This window comes from Malus domestica, chromosome 15 (genome assembly GCF_042453785.1).
Source record: "Malus domestica chromosome 15, GDT2T_hap1".
Lineage (NCBI taxonomy): Eukaryota > Viridiplantae > Streptophyta > Magnoliopsida > Rosales > Rosaceae > Malus > Malus domestica.
In genome coordinates this window covers 2,129,523-2,151,359 of record NC_091675.1, presented here as the reverse complement: position 1 = coordinate 2,151,359, position 21,837 = coordinate 2,129,523, and the positions used below count along the sequence as shown (strand labels likewise).

Below are 21,837 nucleotides of genomic sequence, written 5' to 3'. Positions count from 1 at the left end.
CTAAACCTAGGTCCAGTCCTCCTATCTCGGTCTCGCCTGTTTTCGCACTCCCAATTCGCGCAGCCCCTCCCTCCTTCCCTCCTCTCAAACTCTATCTCAAACTCTATCTCTCTGCTCTCATTCCCAGCGGCGCTGCGGCGGTGACTGAGAATTCACCCAAAGCCAAACCTCTAAAGCCCGAGTCTGACTCTCAAAACTCTGTCTCTCAAATTCTGTCTCTCAAAAGGTTAGTACTCTCGACTACACTCTCACGTTTAATTTTCTGCTGTAGATTCAAACCAAACCTCTAAACCCGAGTCTTAAACAGGTCAGAGCACTGGAAGTGACTGAGGATTCTCTATTATTTCTCCCATCAGCAATCGGCACTGGGCGAGTTAGCACTGGAAGTGACTCAGGTGCTTCAAAAATTCTCTCTTATTTCTTGTTTGAAAACTGCGATTGAAACCCATGACCCATATGTTTCCCCCAATTCATGTCTTCATTCAATTTGTTTAAAATTAGGGTTGTTGAAGACGAGATTGAAAGAGTTCGAAAACCGGGAATTTCTCGGTGGATTTAAGAACAGTGAGTTTGTGGAGAAATTCAAGTCCAGCTTGGTATGTTCTCTCTACCTTCATTTCGAAATTTGTTGCTTTCGGCTTTGAGTTTTCATAGCAATTGAATTTGTTAACTTTGCATTTTGATTGCTACATTTACCAATTTGGGTTTACAGTACTAGGCCAGGTAGAGGTAGGCGTAGATGGATTGGGGGTTTGGGGTTGATCTTGTAAATTACTGTGTGATTAGCCTGTAGTTTTAGGGTTCCTAGACTTGCTCAAACTTCCAATTTTCATCTGCTGTGCACTGTCTACAGATCTTGCCAGATTTCAAATTAGATTTTTGGGTCTCTTGGTTAATCTTGATTTTTCCTATTTTATTTGTTCCTTCTTTTTGGATGTGCTAATTCCTGGTTTTTGTTTCTTCCATGCAATTTTATATAACTACAGAAAGGAATACCCAACGTACTATTAGCATTAGACTTGTGGGAAACATGTGCTTTTAAAATCAAAAGCAGTAACATAACACCAAGAGACTGCATATTCAGTAACCATAGAAAGAACAAAAATAAGTGATCTAAGGTGAACGGTATTATATTCTTTTGACGGTTATCCTTTTTCAAAAGAACTTCACACGGTTATCCTATGTTTAATGAAAACTGAAATGATCATAGCATGTTCCCTGGTATAGCCTTAAGCCTTTAAGGAAGCAGAGCGGCATTACTGGCTTATGAAAATAATTCTATTTTAACTCCAAGATGAGATTGCTCACAATCACAACTAAGTGAAGGCTCCTGCCAATATGCGGTATAGGGAAGCAAGATGTACACAGAGTGCTTTAAGCATTAGACTTGTGGGAAACTTGTGGACTTAAGTTTTTTGTTTTCTTTTATATATAATGGATTTTATTTTGGCTGGCATGTTGGTTTCTGTTGGTGCAATAGGAGTTCCAGTTGAATGTAGTTGGAATTTGGGTTTAGTTTTGATCTTATCTTTTGTTGTTATTATCTTGTCGCATATAGATCCGGCCAATACAAATTTTGAGCCCTCATAAGTCAATTTAGTCTGTTATTGGCACATTTAAAACTTAAGCTTCGATAAGTAGATTTTTTTGATTGCTCAAATATGAAATTATAGGATTAGGGAAGAGACACATGCAGTATCATTCTTTAACAATTAAAGGTCAGGTGGTAAAGGTCATGAAAGCATCAATTGAGGACTTAAATAAACACGAGTTTTATAAATTGTTAAACTTTGCTTTTAATTCGAAATCTCTAGGTTTTGGTGTTTGACAATTGAACAACTTTGCTTTTAATTTAGTAGGTATTGGGATGTAAAAGTCTTATCTTTTTGTTTTGTATCTTAATTAGATGAAGTCAAGTGCATCAAAGGCCTCGCCCTGGAGCTCAAGCTCAAACTCAATGAGATCATCAAATAGCTCCCGTGAAAAAATAAACTCATCTACTTCTACTCCATCACAAGTAAGTTGTCATCTTTATACTTTCTATGGTTTTTATGTCTCAATTTATTTAATAATTAATTGTAAAGATTGTTTCTCTTATTTTTGAAGGACATTGTTGGTGAATCAACTCCACCTCAACTCCCCATGGTGGCAACTCAACATACTCCTCTTACTCATGGTGGATCCACAAATTTATCCAATGCAACTCCAAAACAAGGTGGCTCATGCTCGAGTGATCAAGTAAGTAAAGAAGACACTCCTTTGGATAAATTGGATTCACTAAAAAGTCATTCAAGATCTACAATTTGGGAGCATTTTGATAGGGTAATCGAGGATGGTAGAGTTAAAGGGGTGTGCATGTATTGCAAGAAATCATATATGGCCGACACGGATAAAAATGGCACAACTAGTTTAAGAAATCACTTAGCTAGATGTAGAAGCTATGGTCCTAATAAGGAAATATTTGCGGCAAATAGGCAAAAGATCTTAACCTTTGCCGGCACAAAAGATAAGTTGGAAGCTATTGGTTTTTCTCAAGTGGAAGTTACTAAGGCTTGTGTTGAGATGATAATTATAGACGAGTTACCTTTTTCTTTCGTCGAGGGAGATGGGTTTCGTCATTTTTGCATGCATGCATGTCCTTTGTGGAGAGTACCTAGTCGTAAGACAATAGCTAAAGATGTACTTGGCTTGTTTTACTCCGAAAAGGAGAAATTGAAAAGTCAGTTGAAGACATTTAGGGTGTGTCTAACAACGGATACATGGACTTCTATACAACAAATAAATTACATGGTTCTCACCGCTCATTTTATTGATGATGATTGGATGTTACATAAAAAGATTTTGAACTTTTGTGTCATTCCAAATCATAAGGGAGAATCCATTGCTCAACTATTGGAGGAGTGTTTGGTGGAGTGGGGCATAGAGAAGGTGTTAACTATTACGGTTGATAATGCTTCGGCAAATGATTATGGCTTAAGGGATTTGGTGCACCGAATAAGTGGGTGGGGGATTCCTAATGCACTTTTGCATGATGGAAAATATTTGCACATGAGGTGTGTTGCTCATATCCTTAATTTGGTGGTGAATGATGGGATTAAAATGTTGAATACCGCCATACAAAGCATTCGTAATGCGGTTAGGTATGTAAGATCTTCCCCTCAAAGGTTGGAGAGCTTTAAAAGGTGTGTTGAGAAAGTGAGAATAGAAGGCAAAGGGCTTGTGATTTTAGATGTCCCTACTAGGTGGAATTCCACATTTTTAATGTTGGAATCGGCTTTGAAGTTCAAGATGGCTTTTGATAGGTTGAAAGTAGATGATGGTCATTACCTTCCTTACTTTACTAAAGAAAATCATGATAATATAAGGGAGGGGCCACCTTCAACTCATGATTGGAGTGAGGCGGGAATATTTGCATCCTTTTTGAGACCTTTCTATGAAGTCACTTTAAAAGTGTGTTGTTCTAATACTCCAACAATTCATACTACTTTTGGTGATTTGTTTAAGATCAAAAGTCTCATCCTTGAAAACAAAGATAATGAATTCTTGTCTATGATATCTATGTTGATGCAAGAAAAATATGACAAATATTGGGGTTCAATTGAGGATATGAATCAATATGTTTTTGTTGCACTTGTGCTTGATCCTCGCCATAAATTGGAGAAGGTGGTTGATTATTATGAGATACTATATGGCGAGGACGAGGAGGACGAGGAAAAAGTTGAAATTGCAACCAATGCGGTGAAAAATTTGTTGTTTGATCTTTACAAGATTCAAGAAGAGTCATCTTTTGATACACAACAAAGTGCAAGTAGTGGTGGTAGTTCTCAATCGGCAACTACAAGTGGGAATGAGAAAAGCATGACAGAGATTGAAAGGAAGTTGAAAGAGAAAAGTGAAATGAGAAAAGCAAAAAGAGCTCGTATTGTGCACAATGATTTGGATAGGTATCTTTTGGATCATATGGAAGGGGAAGAAGAGGCAAACTTTGATATCTTGAATTGGTGGAGGGTGAATGGGCTTTCGAAGTATCCTATTTTGGCACGAGTTGCAAAAGAGATTTTAGCTATTCCGGTATCAACTATTGCTTCGGAATCCTCCTTTAGCACAAGTGGAAGAATAATTGATCCATACCGTAGCTCTTTGAGTCCAAAAATGGTGGAAGCTTTGATATGTACACAAAATTGGCTTAGGTCAATTCATGTAGCATTACATCATGAGCCAACCATTGAGGAGATTGAGTTTTGTGAAGAAGTTGAGAAAGGTAAATTTACTTATTGCATTTGGTTTTGTTAGACTATTTTAATTAGATGCTAAGTTGCATGCTTGCTTTACATCATGTTGTTTCTTTTTTTATTTGTATGTAGAAATGACAAGTGGAAGCTCAAATAAAGGTGCTATGTTGCCTCCTAGGCCGCCTAAGCGTTGAACTTGAGGACTTGGAAGATTTTATTTGTGCAAGACATGAAGTGATGAAACTTTGAAGGTTTATTTGACTTGTGTGATGTTTATTTTAAATTTGGACTTTTTAAAGACTTAAACTTTCATGTTTATTTAAGTTTGGACTTTGGAAATTGGAATTTGGAATTTGGAAGACTTGGATTCTCATTCTCATCATGATTTTGTTGTTGTAAATATGTTATTTCCCGAAGTTGGACTGTGGATGAAGAATGTGAGCTTTTATATTTTCAAATTTTTTATTTTTTGGAGACAGAAAAAAAAAAAAAAAAAACCGAAAAAAACCGAAACCGAACCGAAATAACCGAACCGAAAAAAAAACCGAACCGAAAAAAAACCGAAAAAATGTGAACCGAACCGAACCGAACCGAAATTTCGGTTCAGTTTCGGTTTTAGGAAAAAACCGAACCGGTGGGAACCGAACCCACCCCTACCTCTAAGCGTTTCAATCGTCTGGATCAATAATACGATTTTTTTTAGGCGAAATAGTAGAATATTAAGATCGTCGACTTCTTGTTATCGTTCGTAATTCTTAATATCGTTGTAAATATATTTGCACACAAGCACCTCACTCAAAACCTGATTATTTCTTGCGTGTCAATGAAAATATATTAGGAAGAAGAATAATTATAATTTCCCACATTTAATTATATTTCTGCAATCCACCTTACAAAACATAATATTCCAATTTTCACATGTTATTCGGATCATCACTATACAGAAAAGTCACATATAAAGCCGGTCCAATATCCCACTTATCCACTAATAAACAAAAGAAACAAAATCTACAAATCCCAAAAAAATTAAAAACAAAAAACTCAAAAGCTAGCTCTTTTCAGTGACGTCACAGTAATGGCAGCACCCAACGGCGACGGCGCCACCTCAATCTCAAACGAATCATACCGGAGAAAAAACTCCACCACCAAAAGCCTCGAAGCCAACACGCTAAAGTCCTTTCCAGCACACTGTTTGTTCCCGACCGTCGGACTCTCCGTCTCAGGCCCGTTCGACCACAGCACGTGCTTCAACAGCTTCTCCCCGTCATCGCCGACAAACCGATCCGGGACAAACTCATCGGCTCGCTCGAAAATCCTTGGATCTTTGGTTGCGAACGGTTGGAATCCGAACAGCAACTCCCCTTCTTTAACCTTAAACGCCGCGTCGTGGCTCTCGATCACGAGATCCGTCTTCGCCCTTCCGAACTGCGACGCCACCGGTGGCTCAATCCTGAACGTTTCGTAGACCACAGATTTCATCAATGGCATTTGCTCCATTGCGCCCATCGTAATTTTTCCGTCGTTGGATCGGACGGCGGTTCGGATCTCCTCGGCCAATCGAGTGTGGAGCCCGACACCGGCGCGCCCAATCCACTTGATCATATTAGGGAATTGGAACTTCATCCCGCCGAACGAATTGAAGCACGTGGCGAATAACAGATTGTGGCACGCCTCGTCACGTGAGACACCCAGTCGCTCGGCCTCGTCGAGCACGTGACCGGAAGACTGGTAGAAGAAATCGTAGAGGCGCTGGTAATCCTTCTTGATCAAAAATGGCGGGAGCCGGAAAGAATGGATAATGGGTTCTTCGATGAACTTCGGGAGGCCGAGGATCAGAAGTGGGCCCAAGTTAAACAGGACCCACTTGGATACAAGCTTGGGTCCGTCGACCCCAAGTGGAGTGTCGGCAGGGTTGGCCCCGTACAGCGACCGGGTCAAGAAGTTAAACGCAGCCTGATCGTTGGCCGCGACGAAGTTGGCTTTACCTTTGTCAGCGAGACTGGCCTCGAGAGTTTCAAAAAGCTCCGTGTAGGACGAGTGAAACTCGGGTATCACCGAGTCGCGACTCGACTTCAGGAGGTAGAAAAGGATCCGCTTCAGCTTGTCGTGCTTGGGCTCCGATGGGTCGAGGTAGGAAAGGATGCGGTAGCCGCCGGTGAGCTCCACGGAGGGCATGTAAGTTCCGGTAAAGAGGTCCTTTTTTTCGACTTTCGAGACGTCGAAGAGCACCGGGAAGCTCTTGCCGTCGAGGAGGGCGACGACCTTGGATTTGTAGGTGATAGTGGGGCCCGGTGGCATGTTTACTCGGAACACCGTTGACTGGTATTTCTGGATGCGGGACTTGAAGAACTCGTCCCTACCCTGGTTGTAGAAGTAGTCGAGGCGGTCGCTGATGGGGCCGACGATGGGGAAGCCGTAGTCTCCGGGGATTTTCTTGAAGGGGAGGGATTTTGTCCTGTCGGACTCGGGCGGGTTTGCTGAAACAGAAGAGGAGGAGGGGGATTTCTCGGAAACAGAGGCGGAGATGGGACGCACATGGCGGCGCTTGGAGGAGGAGTTGAATAGCGGTGATTTTCTTGATGATTGGGTTGGAAACTGTAGTTGCAGAGAAGGGAATACCAAAGAAGTCGAAGCCATTGGAGGCGGCTTTGACTGTCGGTTAAAAAGATGAGACAGTTGGTGGGTAGAAGATGGTGGGTGTTTGGGTGGCACAGTACTGGCAGCTTTATTTATAGTGGGGAAGTTGGGTGGGAAGACGGTGGGTTATTGGAGCCCAAAAGTCAGTGTAGATTATTAAGGTGGGTCGTGGAATGCGTGCATTAATTGTATATGTTGCTTTGGTTTGAGTGGCGCGAGAGATTTTTTTAATGTTTTCTTTACACGATGTGGTATATCACGTGTTCTTATATAAATTGTGGGTTATGTGTGTTAAAAGATTAATAACTTAAAAATTAAAATTTTTCACCACTTGCATAAAAACATATGATATATCATCTGTATTTCCGTCACAACTAAATTTTTTTCGAGTGGTGCGAAATAGGAACCCATTGAAAAATAGAAGAATACCAAGTGTCACAAAATATTGAAGCAGTTCTTTGGATTGGAAAGTTGAGTGCATTTTTGCTCATCATTATTTAGTGTGGTGTATGCTTACTGTCATATTTATCACCGTTAGATGAGTTTGAATTTTGAGATTTGTATTTATCTATTACACGAATCTCGAAATTCAAATTCATCTAACAGTGATAAATAGGGTGGGAAGCATACACTATTCTAAATGGTGGTGAGCAAAAATGCTCCCTTGGAATGTTTGTGGTTGAAACACATTCATCTTGTCTGTGCCAACCTTAGTTGAAGATGTAATGTGTCTGCAACACTCTTCACGTAACAAATTTGATGTACGAGTGTTTGGGCCCAAAATATTAATTTGGGCCGAGGGTAGGATCACTCTCGGCCCGGGAGGCCGATCGGCTAGTGGGCTTCCCAGCCTAGGGCGGTTAGGTCAGAACGCCAGCCGAGTCCTAGTACAATGAGGAGTCTCGACGGGATCAATAATCCAGAAGACAAATCCGGCTCAGTTAAGGACTAGATTCATAGTCCTAGTAAAGATAGGACTAGTCGAGGTGACGTTGATCCGGAGAGGAAAACCTAGTCCGAATAGGATTCTAACTCAGACTTAAGGACCAGTGCTATAAATAGGGGAAGCTGTGCACCAGGAAAGCCTGCAAATCAATACAAAATTGCCCTGCGCAAATTCTCACAACTTGTGATTTTTCTTTTTTCCTTTTTCGCTGACACATCTTCTGTTGGCATTAACAGCACTGTGAAAGCAACCGGTGATATCTTAAGTCGGCATAGATAGCTCTGTCACCGTAGAGTCAGTCGGTCTCGCAGTATCTTCCGTTGGCATCAACAGCACTGCGGCGAGAACGATTGATTACCTATCCAAGTCTCGGTCGAGAAGGGTTTCTAAATCCTTGTTGGTCGAGGTCATTTCATCAGTCTTCTCGGTGAAGTGAGGTGTTACAGTTATTACATTCGGCACATGGAAAGCCGAATTTGATATTGAACTTCGTAAGAATAGTAACCTTGTCTTCAGGTTCGAGAGCCCAAGAGGCCGAGACGTGTTCCTTTCTCGGCCGCAATCGCAAGACGCAGAAGTCAGTAGCGCGACCCAACGCAACATCAACAAATTTACTCCTCGGCCGAGCTCAGCCGACGAGTTGGCACGTCCCGCAATCACCGAAGGACGTAGTTAGCTTATTAATTACTCGGCCTGCGCGCCTCGTAGGCTTGGTTGTTTTTAGGGTCAACAACGAGTAATGCATATAATTGGGATTAACAAGTTTCTTTACTTGTTTGTTTATGTAGTGCATCCACTCATCAAGGGAAAAGAAACAATTTCTCATCTATGCAAATCACATGGCACAGGCAAAAAATAACTCGTCAAAAACACAAGAAAAACAGTTTATGCACACGTTTAAAATTATGAATCTATGCATTACATGAATGTAAGAGTGTGTACTTCGACAAGAAAATGCCAAATATTTTCCCTTGAAAACAAATTAAGTTATAAATGCTTAATCAAAAGTAAAACTAGAAGAACATGAAGTCAATAATAAATCGTTTATCGTTTATCAGTCTAGTTTACGTAAACTACCGATTCATCCAATTAAGGTTTGTGCATATTTTTCTTTTATGTTGAATTGTATTTGGTCTAAATCATGGTTCTTGTTACTAATTTGTTTTCTCATTTGAAGAGTTATTTTGTTACCAAACGTTAACTAATAGGAAAGAAAACTTTGCATGGAGCATGCCAAATAGAAAAAGCATTGCATGGACTACGATCCGTCAACATTCACTCAACGTTAAAGTTGAGTTGTCGTTTTTCTTATGCTTCCTATCTGAACAAGGGTAACCCCCTCGAAGTGGCGCGTGTTTTTACGCGCCCGCTCCTCGGTCCTCATATGTGAATATTGCGCGTGGGTCTAACAACTCTACTTTTGTCAACCACAAACCGAGGACGGAGTTGAAAGTCATGGCCATCCAATTGTGTGTTTGAAAGTCATGGCCATCAAATTGTGTGTTTGAAAGTCAAAGTGAATGCTCATTTTTACTTCCGAGGACGCGATACCTGAGGTATGGTTTCTCACTGCCGGCCAATATTGCACGCGCATGTCACGTGACCGCCGTCCATTTAGCAACTGTACAGCGACCCTTTTATTCACTTGCGCTAGTTTGGCCAGTCGGGGAAAATGTGAGCTTTGCCTCCCAAGTGATTGGATTCTCTTTCACTTTCTTTGGTCATCGACGATCTTCATTTTACTTTTGGAATTTGGACAAGTCAAATGTAACTATACCATGTCCTCCTACACTAGGGTCGTCGTAAAACATAACTACGATCATTCATTCAAATGATGTATAATATGTAGATTCATAATAGATTATGTAACGGTATGACGATCGTGTTTAATATATGTAGATATGTAACACAAGCTATGAAATTAAAATCATCATTAATTAAACAATTAATGATATGCATGTTATTCAATCAAAGATATTTAAATTAAAACCCTCATTAATTAATTGATCAATGATATGAATGTTATTCAATCAAGGATATTTAAGAGCCACGGAATTAAAACACATGATTCAACAACTATCTTCATTTATGGAAACAAAGTCCCAACAAACACTAAATTTAAGTTCTCTCCTTGTGAGAAATTTTCTCTCATTATGAGAGCTTTTCTCACCGATGTGTGAGTGTCCTCCGCTTCGTTTTTCTCGTAGCCGCTTACCCTAGCTATGGCCAAGGTCGGGGCAGTCCTTCTCTTCTCCTTTCTTCTTCTTTTTTTTTTTTTCCCATTTCCTTCATCTTCTGTTTTCCTCTACCTAGTGGCCTGTTTGCCACTTAACCCCCTGTGCATCTGCTTTCTTTGATTTCAGTCACTTTTCCAACTTTTCTCATTTCTTCCTTCCTTCCACTTTTCCCCTCTGTTTCCTTTGGTCTTCCTTCCACCTTTTCCCATTATTTCTCTCCACCCTTTCCCCCTCTTTCCGCCCACGTTCTCCAATCCGGATCAGCTCCATCCTTCTTCGACTTCACTATCCGGATCGGCTCCCACTTTTTTTCAACATGATTTATTGTGCTTTTCCCAGAAGGTGAGCAGAGTTTTGGCTCGGGTGGTCACACCACCTCCTTCCTTTGGTTTGCCTTTGTTGGCACTGTTGCTAGTGGATTTTTTCCAGATGGCTTCCTTCGATTTGTGGTGGCTACTGCTATGGTGCTCTATGGAGGAGTTTGGGGTCCTGTTGTGGCTCATTTTTCATCTAGATTTGGGGCTCTGGTTATTTTGATTTCAGATAGGTACATGGGATGTTCGTTCAGCAAGCGGGTTGTCAGCGGATGTAGGAAGCTGTTAGGGTTTGCTTTGTTGTTTTTTCAGGTTAGGGCTCAAAACTATGTTTTGGGTTGTTGGGTTACTATGGAGTGGACATGTAAACGGGTTGAGTTTATTGGGTTTAGGTCGGGTTGAACCAAACCCATTAAGTTAACGGGTCATCTGAATTCGACCCGTTAAGTTAACGGGTCATCTGTTTCACCCGTTAACAATTATTATTATTATTATTATTTTGCATAGAGTTTTCAGTTTAGGGCTCAAAACTATGTTTTGGGTTGTTGGGTTACTATGGAGTAGACCTGTAAACGAGTCAGGTTTATTGGGTTTGGGTCGGGTTGAACCAGACCCATTAAGTTAACGGGTGACTCGTTAACAATTATTATTATTATTATTATTTTGCATAGAGTTTATATTTTGTTGTTAAGACTTTATTGAAATTACTAAAACATCCTCAACTAACGGATGTTAACGGGTCTAACGAGTTGACCCAAAGTGACCCGTTATTTAACGGGTTGTTAATGGGTTCACCCGTTAGCGACTCGACCCGTTAAGCATCCACCCAAATACTAATATTAACGGGTCGGGTCCAAAATGCCAAGTCTACTATGGAGGTGTCCATCTTTTGTTTGTGTTTTTATTGTATTTGGACATTTTCTTATGTAATCTATTGTGTTATAAATAAAGAAAACCCTTGACCAAAAAAAAAAAAAATCTTCATTTATGGAGAGATTTTTTTCAAGTATTGAGTAGTCAAGTGATATTCCACATATCATAATACAAGTGGAGAAAATGATAATTTTTTGTGTCACCCGCTTGAGACCGGTCAGTTTGGAAAATTTCTCCCATTCATCCGCGTTGTATCAACAACCTCCGACAAATTTAATTTGCCTCATTTAAGAGCGATTTCAAAATATGAAATCAGATAATGCTGAAATTATGTATATATTTATTCCCTAATCTATCGGTAGGTGAAATGGAGAGGTCGACAAGAGTTTCCTTGTGACTTGAAGGTTCATTTGGCCAATTACGTTGGTGGACAATAAAAAGATAACAATAATTACAGACTATCAAATGCAATTTAGGTTTTCAATTTTTGGTACAAGACTTGTTGCATTTTGTTGGTCTAAGTTTCTTGTGGTGATTCTTAATTAGTTAGCTAGGTGATAGATGATACATAATTAATTATGGGCTCGTTTAGAAGTGCTTATAAAATTGTTGAAAACGCTTTTAGGAAAAAATATTTTTGGATTCCAAAATCACTTGAAGTACTTTCTACAAGCAGCACATAATTAATGGTAGCTATGTATCGCTTTACGTCGAATGGAATCTAGTATTTGTGTATATTACAGAGAAACTTCCTTACACCGGTAAGGCCATACCACCCGTTTTCACATAAAATGTGTGATGACTTGAGTTACCGCTACAGTGTCATACTTGGTGGTTGAAAACCCTTCAAATAAATTATGGGTCTGTAGGTCGTAGGCCGAGTAGTGTGATTATTATTGGGCCAAGCTTTCATCAAACCCAACCTATTGAGCCTACCTTAAAATTTGTTAATATAATTGGGCTAAAAGCCCATCTCACCTCTTCGACCGTTCGACATGGAGGGTTTAAGCCGATTAATACAAAAACAAAATACAAACCAGGGAAACTGCTTAAACCCTAAATCCCGAAAAATGGAGGTGCAATCAGTCTGTCGCGGGATTCCCACTTCAAATTTCGGTTTCTCCAACCACCGCATACTCCCTGCTCAGATCGTAAGCAAATTTCTGATTCATAATTACTTCCAAATGAAAATTTCTGTTTCAATTTTGTCAACATTGCCATGTTTTTAATTTAATCACCGATTTTTGTGCTGTTAAATTCCTCAGGTTTTCGCAGGCCACGCCGGGCGGAGGGATGAAAAGCTCCACCGTAGCGGAATTTCTGCCAAATGTACGCTCACTCTTCGCCTTAATCTCAATTTATTTGGCTCGGAATGTTTTCTTTCATTTTTCTCAGCGGCCAAACAGGAGTTTCATTTATGTTTAAAGTAGGGCCTGTTTGGGATTTTCTTCTGGGAAGGATAACGTGCTCTGTGACGACCAAAAGTACTTTTGATTACGTATGGTAGATAAACTTAAAAGTGCTTTTGAGTCATAGAAGTGTTTAATGGAGAAGTGATTTTAGTAAACACTTAGTAAAAGTGCTTCAAAGTGGAAGTACTTTCTATGGAAGCAGCCCCAAATGGGCCCTTAGTCTTGCTTGTAACCAAACAAAAAAAAGTATATAGTCTTGCTTTTGTGTTTTAACTGGAAGAATTGTTTCAGCATATTTGAACAGAGGAGCTATTCAATGTGTTTCAAATTCTAGTCGGGATGCGAAGTTGGAATTCTCAGGTGGGGATAGTTCTAATGTTCCTGTTAAAAAAATTGATGGGGTGGAGCCTTTTCGGGGTAAATCGGGTTCAATTTCGTTCTACGGTTTGACACACCAGTTGGCAGAGGAAGGGAAATTGATTTCGGCCCCTTTTGATGAAGAGAAGGGCTCGTTTATTTGGTTTATCGCCCCTGTTGCTTTGATTTCATCGTTGATTCTTCCACAGTTCTTCATTGGTAATGCAGTTGAGGCCTTCTTGAAGGACGAGACTATCGTAGGTATTCACTGGACCAAGTTTTTGTTTAATTTGATTAGGTTTGGACTTTTACTCGTGTGATAGTGGTTAACAAGTGCTTGATTCTGAAATGTATGACAGCCGTTAGCAAATGATATAAGTTGGTAGGAATAATTTGGTTTTATATGTGCCTGCACCATACAACGTGATTTTTGTTTCAGAAGATAAATCACAATTTTTTGTCGGTGCCATAGAGGATAGTCTAGATCGATTCATAGATAGATTTCTATCCGGTATCTCCATGGGTAGAGATAAAGATAGGGATCCATCTAGATCTTGATTCACTATTTCCTTTTTTTTTTCTTGATCCTGATTGATTGCCTTTTTGTGACGACAAGTTTTAAATCTTAATGCAGCCTGGAAACATCTTACCGAAAGATAGATCCTATTTTATCAATGAATTGATTTGCAGTGATCCGATAGATATTTTGATAAGTATATTCGTCCAATTTATAGCAAAGAGCCTTTCTCTCCTGATTTTGTATCTATTGATGTTTATGGGAATGAAAGCTTTTTGGAGTTCGATTTCAGTGGATAAGTTGAATTGTTTGGTGAAGTTTCTACTTGTATGAATCTTCTGTATACCTAACACTTCAATCTTGACTTTGATATCCACGTCCCTGTGGTTTTATTTGCATAGCATAAAGCGGCTGCTATGATATGTCTATGCTTTACTCAGAAGAGAAAATAAACTAATATTTATTTTTCTTGCTATGCAGAAATTGTGACTTCATTATCGTACGAGGCTGTATTTTATGTGGGTCTTGCAATATTCCTGCTTGTAACCGATAGAGTGCAAAGGCCCTATCTGCAGTTCAGTCCAAAGAGATGGGGTCTCATTACCGGCCTAAGAGGATACTTGACATCTGCTTTCCTCACCACGGGATTCAAAGTCATGGCTCCTCTGTTTGCTGTTTATGTAACCTGGCCACTGCTTGGCTTTCCGGCCTTGATTTCTGTGATTCCCTTTCTAGTTGGCTGTGTTGCTCAACTTGCATTTGAGATGGTTCTTGAAAAACGTCAGTCATCTTGCTGGCCTCTAGTTCCCATTATTTTCGAGGTAGATATAGTTTATTGAGATCAATTAATGATGTATGTTTTGGAGTTGAATCCAAAGCTTTTGGCATCTATTGGAATTCTTCTGTTTCCTAAGCTGATATTTTGGCATCTATGTGCAGGTTTATCGACTATATCAGTTGACAAAAGCTACTTCCTTTATCCAGAATTTGATGTTTGCCATGAACGGTCTTCCTACATCCCCTGAACTGCTAGAAAAAAGCGGTGCACTATTTGCTATGATGGTAACCTTCCGAGTTGTCAGCCTGGTGTGCCTCTGGTCACTGACGACATTTCTTTTGAGGCTGTTTCCTTCCAGACCCGTTGCAGAGAAATACTGATGTTTTTATCCGACGCTGTATATTCTGATTCTGGGTTCTTTGCTCGTTTAAGTTGTGTGTAAACATAAATTTGATCGTCCTTGTACTTGATTCCGGTTTAATTAGATTTTAGTCTTGGACAATCACGGTTGCGGGTGTTTTCTCTACCAGATTTGTCGAATTTTACTTGTATGTTTCAAATTTTGCCAATATAAAGAAGATGAGGTTCAACTCCGCCTATGTAATTTTACATTGCCGGTCCCAAGCCCGGATAAAGGAGGAGGGGGAGGGCGTCAGGTAGTCGACAGCCGGCACTCCATGATCACGTCGAATCCTTATGAAAATGAATCCAGAACAAAATCGCGCTAAAGCTAGGGCGTCACCCGTAAGTGGCGCGCTGTGTGGCCCGAGCACAGTGATAAGTGAGCAAGGGTCGCTGTATCTCCATCGGCACCCGGATGCAGTGTTAAATGAGCAAGGGGGCCGTAGAAACTTCTTTTCGAACGACTCCACTCAAAGTTGTTTGGGAGCATATGCTCCTATCAACTTTACACGGGACACACAAAAGAAGGTACTTTGATCCTATTAGACGGGGGAGGGTGAAGAAGCTAAGACAGAAGGGTAGAGTTCAAGAGAGCAAAATGCGTTTAGGAACGTGGAATATAGGAACCTTAACGGGAAAATCTATGGAAGTAGTGGAAGTTATGGTGAGGAGAAGGATAAATATTATGTGCCTACAAGAAACTAAGTGGGTTGGTAGTAAGGCAAAGGATCTAGAAAACTCAGGGTTTAAACTTTGGTATTCGGGCACAAATAGAACGAGAAACGGTGTTGGCATCATCGTGGACAAGACCTTGACACAAGATGTTGTAGATGTCAAGAGGGTAGGAGATAGAATCATGGCAATCAAGATTGTAATAGGACAAGAACTTATCAATGTGATTAGTGCGTACGCACCTCAAGTAGGGTTGGATACGAGTTCGAAGGAGAAATTTTGGGAAGACCTTGGAGACTTGGTGCAAGGAATTGCTCAGACGGAGAAGTTATTTATAGGAGGAGATCTAAATGGACACGTGGGCAGGGAGACAGGCAACTATGGAGGTTTTCATGGTGGCCATGGTTTTGGGGAGAGAAACGAGGATGGGGAAGCTATCTTGGATTTTGCAATGGCATATGATCTCTTCTTAGCCAACACCTTCTTTAAGAAGAGAGAAGAACATGTGATCACCTACAAGAGTGGGTCGTAAAAAACACAAATAGATTTTCTTCTAATGAGGAAAGGGGATCGTATAACTTGTAAGGATTGCAAAGTTATACCAGAAGAGAGCGTGGCTAATCAACATCGCTTGTTGGTGATGGATGTACATATCAAAAGAGGGAGACAAAAGAACAAGACTTGGAAGTGCCCAAGGACTAGATGGTGGAATCTAAAAGAAGAAAAACAAGCCATTTTCAAAGAGAAGGTAATCACCCAATGTGTGTGGGATAGAGAGGGGGAAGCTAGCCAAATGTGGGATTCCATGGCTAGTTGTATCCGAAAAGTAGCAAAAGAGGTATTAGGAGAGTCCAAGGGCTTTGCCCCACACCAAAAGGAATCTTGGTGGTGGAATGAGGAGGTACAAACAAAGGTGAAGGCTAAGAAGGAATGTTGTAAAGCCTTATACAAGGAGAGGACCGATGAAAATGGTGAAAGGTATAGAAAAGCGAAGCAAGAGGCGAAGAAAGCGGTCAGAGAAGCTAAGTTAGCGGCTTACGACGATATGTATAAACGACTAGATACCAAAGAAGGAGAGTTGGATATCTATAAACTAGCTAGAGCAAGGGAAAAGAAGACAAGGGACCTAAACCAAGTGAGGTGCATCAAGGATGAGGATGGAAAGGTTCTTGCTACAGAGAACGCGGTTAAAGACAGATGGAGAGGTTATTTTCATAATCTTTTCAATGAAGGACATGAAAGGAGTGCTTCTTTAGGGGAGTTGAGTAACTCAGAAGAGTGTAGAAACTACTCTTTTTATCGTCGAATCCGGAAGGAAGAAGTGGTTGTAGCTTTGAAGAAGATGAAGCATAGAAAAGCAATAGGCCCAGACGATATACCAATCGAAGTGTGGAAAGTTTTGGGAGAGACAGGTATAACATGGCTCACTGACCTTTTCAATAGGATTTTGAAAACGAAGAAGATGCCAAATGAGTGGCGAACGAGCACTTTGGTGCCTATCTACAAGAATAAGGGCGACGTACAAAATTGCATGAACTATAGGGGTATTAAGTTAATGAGTCATACAATGAAGCTCTGGGAGAGAGTCATTGAGCATAGATTGAGGCAAGAGACACGGGTTTCGGACAACCAATTCGGGTTCATGCCAGGGCGCTCAACCATGGAGGCAATCTATCTCTTACGAAGATTGATGGAAAGATATAGAGATGGGAAAAAGGATTTACACATGGTCTTTATAGATTTGGAAAAAGCGTATGATAGGGTCCCAAGAGACATTCTTTGGAGGATCTTAGAGAAGAAAGGAGTACGAGTAGTATATATCCAAGCTATAAAGGATATGTATGAAGGAGCAAAGACTGCCGTAAGAACTCATGAAGGACAAACCGAAAGCTTTCCCATAACTGTAGGATTACATCAAGGCTCATCCTTAAGTCCTTACCTTTTTGCGTTGGTAATGGATGAGTTAACAGGACATATTCAAGATGATATTCCTTGGTGTATGCTTTTCGCAGACGATATAGTGTTGATAGATGAAACTCAGGAAGGGGTAAATGCAAAGCTTAACCTTTGGAGAGAAGTGTTGGAATCTAAAGGTCTTCGCCTAAGCCGATCAAAGACAGAATATATGGAGTGCAAGTTCAGTGCAGATGGAGGCCAAAACGAGTTAGGGGTGAGGATCGGAGATCAAGAAATACCAAAGAGCGACCGTTTTCGTTACCTAGGATCTATCTTGCAAAAGAACGGAGAATTAGATGGAGATCTCAACCATAGAATACAAGCTGGATGGATGAAGTGGAAGAGTGCATCTGGCGTGTTGTGTGATCGCCGTATGCCACTGAAGCTCAAGGGAAAATTTTATAGGACGGCAATAAGGCCGGCGATGCTGTATGGCACAGAATGTTGGGCGGTGAAGCATCAACACGTACACAAAATGGGTGTAGCGGAGATGAGGATGCTTCGTTGGATGTGTGGGCACACGAGAAAGGATAAGATTAAGAATGAGGATATCCGGGGTAAAGTAGGAGTAGCCGAAATTGAAGGAAAGATGAGAGAAAATCGGTTACGGTGGTTTGGACATGTGCAAAGAAGGCCTACTGACGCTCCGATTAGAAGATGCGACTATGGGACAGAGGTTCAGGGCCGATGGGGTAGAGGAAGACCTAGGAAAACTTTGGAAGAGACTCTAAGAAAAGACTTAGAGTACTTGGATCTAATGAAGGACATGACACAGGACCGAGCACAATGGCGTTCTAAGATTCATATAGCCGATCCCACTCAGTGACTTGGATTTTCCAAGTCTCCAACCGAGAAGTTTTCCTCACTCGAAAAATTAAGGGAACACTACCCCAACCTACATGCTCCACTCAGAAAGCTTCAACATACAAGCTTCAACAAAAGAAAATTCAAAGAACTTAGCGAAGAAGACTTTGGTGTATTTAACACAATACGTTGAAATGAAGAAAAACTTATTTATTGATATCCCCGATAAGCTACAAATATGTACATATACATGAGTCAAAATAAACAAACAAGATGGAGCCTTCACAAAGGTTGCTTAGGAGAAGTCTCAGCAGTCGGTAGAGCCCCAGAAAGAGAAGGCATCGGAGGGGGATCATTCGGAGCCTCAGTACTGGACAGAACCCTAGAAGGAGGAGGCATCAGAGGTTGATCATTTGGAGCTTCATTGCGCGGTACAGCCCCAGAAGACGAAGGCAATAAATGCCTTTGGAACAAACCCACAAATCTCTGATGATCAAGTAAAACCTGACCATCAGTTTCCTTCATCTGGTCAAGCTTCCTCTTCATGTTTGTAGCATAGTCATGTGCGAGCCGGTGCAACTGTTTATTCTCATGCTTGAGCCCTCTAATCTCCTGTTTGAGACTCATCACTTCGGCCGCCAATGATTCAACTTGGCGGGTTCGAGCAAATAGGCGTTGGGCCATATTAGACACGGAACCTGCACACTGAACACTGAGAGCCAGTGAATCCTTAACAGCTAACTCATCAGACCGTTTGGAAAGTAGTCTGTTATCTTTGGGAGTGAGAAGGTTCCTGGCCACCACCGCAGCGGTCATATCATTCTTCATCACGGAATCCCCAATGGTAAGAGGACCAGTAGGGGAGACGAAGGATGGGCGCCATATGTTGTCTGGAGAAGGCGGGGCTGCCTCTTCAACAAGGTTCAAGTCAAAACGACGGTCGGAGGGGCCAGACATTTTCAAAGGTATTGAAGAGAGAAGAGGTCGGACAAATCAAGATCTTAGAAGTGCAAGAATGGAGCTTCTACTGGTGGAGATTCAAGTGTGCTTTGGAACTTAATGCCAGCCCCTATAAAAAGCTGCACTCGACGGAGCTTCAGACATCGAAGAGGCGCCTGCTCAGAAATCGAAGAGGCGTTTGCTTTCTCAAAAACTGGGCTGCTTAGAGACCACGAGGATTGATCTCATAAATTGAAGAGGTGTTTGCTTTCTCAAAAGTTGGGCTGCTCAAAGACCACGAAAGCCGATCTCAGAAATCGAAGAGGCGCTCGCTTCCTCAAAAGCTTGGCTCCTCAGAGACCACGAGGGCCGATCTCAGAAATCGAAGAGGCACCTACTTTTCCAGCCTTGTCAGCACCTGTCACACGCACACTCAGCTTTGCGGAAATTATGGGTATTCTGTCGAAGACTTCTGGGGAAGTAGAAAACACATGAATCTTACTGTCCAATCACCCACTTTCCACACGCAGCAATAGCTCATGGGTACCACAGATAACTTTGCCAAAGTTCTCTGCCAAAGTTGAGCACGTGAAGCTTGCAGCTCCCACTACATCGCTCTGACCAAGAAGGGTAAAAGAATAGCAAAGAAACAGCACTAACAAAGTTTAAACCCATAAATTTTGAAGGTCTAGCTACCATATTATTACCCACAAGGGTAAAGGAACAGTACCACTGTTGGATAATTGGAAAGTCCCTGTGTGTCAACCTCTGTGCCTCGTGGCAAGGTAGACTAGCAAACATGCCCAACCTTTACTCACGTTCGAGAAAACACTCCCAATAAGATTGCTTGCTCCAAAATTGAAGAGGCACCGTCCTCCGAATCTCGAGAGCCAGACTCCCAACATGACTACTTTCTCAAAAATCGAAGAGAGGGTAAAGGAACAGTACCATTGCTGGATAATTGGAAAGTCCCTGTGTGTCAACCTCTGTGCTTCGTGGCAAGGTAGACTAGCAAACATGCCCAACCTTTACTCACATTCGAGAAAACACTCCCAACAAGTTTCTTGTTCCAAAATCGAAGAGGCACCGCCCTCCGAATCTTGAGAGCCAGACTCCCAACATGATTACTTTCTCAAAAATCGAAGAGACACTGCTCCCCGAATCTCGAGAGCCAGACCCCCAGCATGATTGCTTTCTCAAAAATCGAAGAGGCATCGTTCTCCGAATCAATCGAAGAGGCGCTCGCTTTCTCAAAAGCTGGGTTGCTCAGAGACCACGAGGGCCGATCTCAGAAATCGAAGAGGCACCTTCTTTTCTAGCCTTGTCAGCACCTGTCACACGCACACTCAGCTTTGCGGAAATTATGGGCATTCTGTCGAAGACTTCTGGTGAAGTAGAAAGCACATGAATCTTACTGTTCAATCACCCACTTCCCACACGCAACAATAGCTCATGGGTACCACAGATAACTTTGTCAAAGTCTCTGCCAAAGTTGAGCACGTGAAGCTTGCAGCTCCCACTACATCGCTCTGACCAAGAAAGGTAAAAGAATAGCAAAGAAACAGCACTAACAAAGTTTAGACACATAAATTTTGAAGGTCTAGCTACCATATTATTACCCACAAGGGTAAAGGAACAGTACCACTGCTGGATAATTGGAAAGTCCCTGTGTGTCAACCTCCGTGCTTCGTGGCAAGGTAGACTAGCAAACATGCCCAACCTTTACTCACATCCGAGAAAACACTTCCAACAAGATTGCTTACTCCAAAATCGAAGAGGCGCCTTCCGAATCTCGAGAGCCAGACTCCCAACATGATTACTTTCTCAAAAATCGAAGAGACACTGCTCCCCGAATCTCGAGAGCCAGACCCCCACCAGGATTGCTTTCTCAAAAATCGAAGAAGCATCGTTCTCCGAATCTCGAGAGCCAGATACCACATACCACTTTTTCAAAGTGCTCTGACAGAGTTAAAACATGTGAAGCTGGCAGCTCCCACTACCGTGCTATGACCAAGCAGGGTAAAGGAATAGCATTACTACTTGTTGTTAGGGAGACTCCTATATATGTCGACCTCCATCCCCAACGGACAGGCAGACCTGCAAAAATGCTCAACCCTTCCTCATATCTGAGAGGGCACTCCCAACGAAGCCTTTCGAAATATTCAGCTTTCTTTCCCCCCGATAATACCTCTGCAAACAAGCTATACTAGAGCAAGAATATCTCATATCATCAGGGTTAAAAGCAAGAGTATCCCATATCATGCTTTTTCCCTGTCTTTTCCTTTGGCCTTGTTTTTACCTGCAAGACAAGGAGAAAGAGAGCAATCAGTCAGCACTTGAAATCAAGCTCCCAGCCAGGAACTGACAGCCTGGAACCCCTTACCTGATTACTTACCTGGCATTGCTCTCGAGTACTCATCTTCAACATCTTATGTTGCCAGGGAAGATACCGCATCTGCTTGAGGAACAGATAGGGCAAGTGCGAAGGATACAAGGAAGCATGTGGAGACAAGCGTAACAGCACACGTGCCGATCCATCCATTACTCTGTCAAAAGCAAAAGTATCCCATATCAGCAGGGTCGAACGTACTCTAGATTTGATGAACTTGTTTTGACCCTCAAATTCTTCAGTCGGCCTTATACTCTGGAGGAAACCAGAAAACCCTCCAGCTCAGTTCAAGAATAAGCCTGTGGAAAGTTACTTCTTCAAAAGCAAAAGTATCCCATATCATCTCTTCTCATTTTTCTTCTCTTTATCCTT

General features: G+C 41.6%; 2 protein-coding genes across 2 annotated transcripts; one reads left to right on the top strand and one right to left on the bottom strand.

The window, feature by feature from the left end:
* Positions 1–5,079: 5,079 nt before the first annotated feature.
* LOC103440454 (allene oxide synthase 1, chloroplastic-like) lies at positions 5,080–7,194 on the bottom strand. The gene has a single exon (XM_008379143.4). It carries the CDS (start codon positions 6,867–6,869, stop codon positions 5,274–5,276), a length of 1,596 nt encoding a protein of 531 aa, XP_008377365.2. The 5' UTR covers positions 6,870–7,194; the 3' UTR covers positions 5,080–5,273.
* Positions 7,195–11,077: 3,883 nt separating this feature from the next.
* On the top strand, positions 11,078–14,808 carry LOC103440453 (uncharacterized). The gene is made up of 5 exons (XM_008379142.4): positions 11,078–12,390; positions 12,505–12,568; positions 12,943–13,269; positions 14,006–14,346; positions 14,465–14,808. Exons 1-5 carry the CDS (start codon positions 12,235–12,237, stop codon positions 14,681–14,683), a joined length of 1,107 nt encoding a protein of 368 aa, XP_008377364.3. The 5' UTR covers positions 11,078–12,234; the 3' UTR covers positions 14,684–14,808.
* The last annotated feature ends 7,029 nt before the right edge of the window (positions 14,809–21,837 follow it).

Coding starts and splice junctions, on each gene's coding strand:
- LOC103440454 (XM_008379143.4), bottom strand. CDS start 6,869: ATGGCTTCGACTTCTTTGGTATTCCCTTCTCTGCAACTACAGTTTCCA.
- LOC103440453 (XM_008379142.4), top strand. CDS start 12,235: ATGGAGGGTTTAAGCCGATTAATACAAAAACAAAATACAAACCAGGGA. Junction 12,391..12,504: donor GCATACTCCCTGCTCAGATC/GTAAGCAAATTT, acceptor TAAATTCCTCAG/GTTTTCGCAGGCCACGCCGG. Junction 14,347..14,464: donor TAGTTCCCATTATTTTCGAG/GTAGATATAGTT, acceptor ATCTATGTGCAG/GTTTATCGACTATATCAGTT.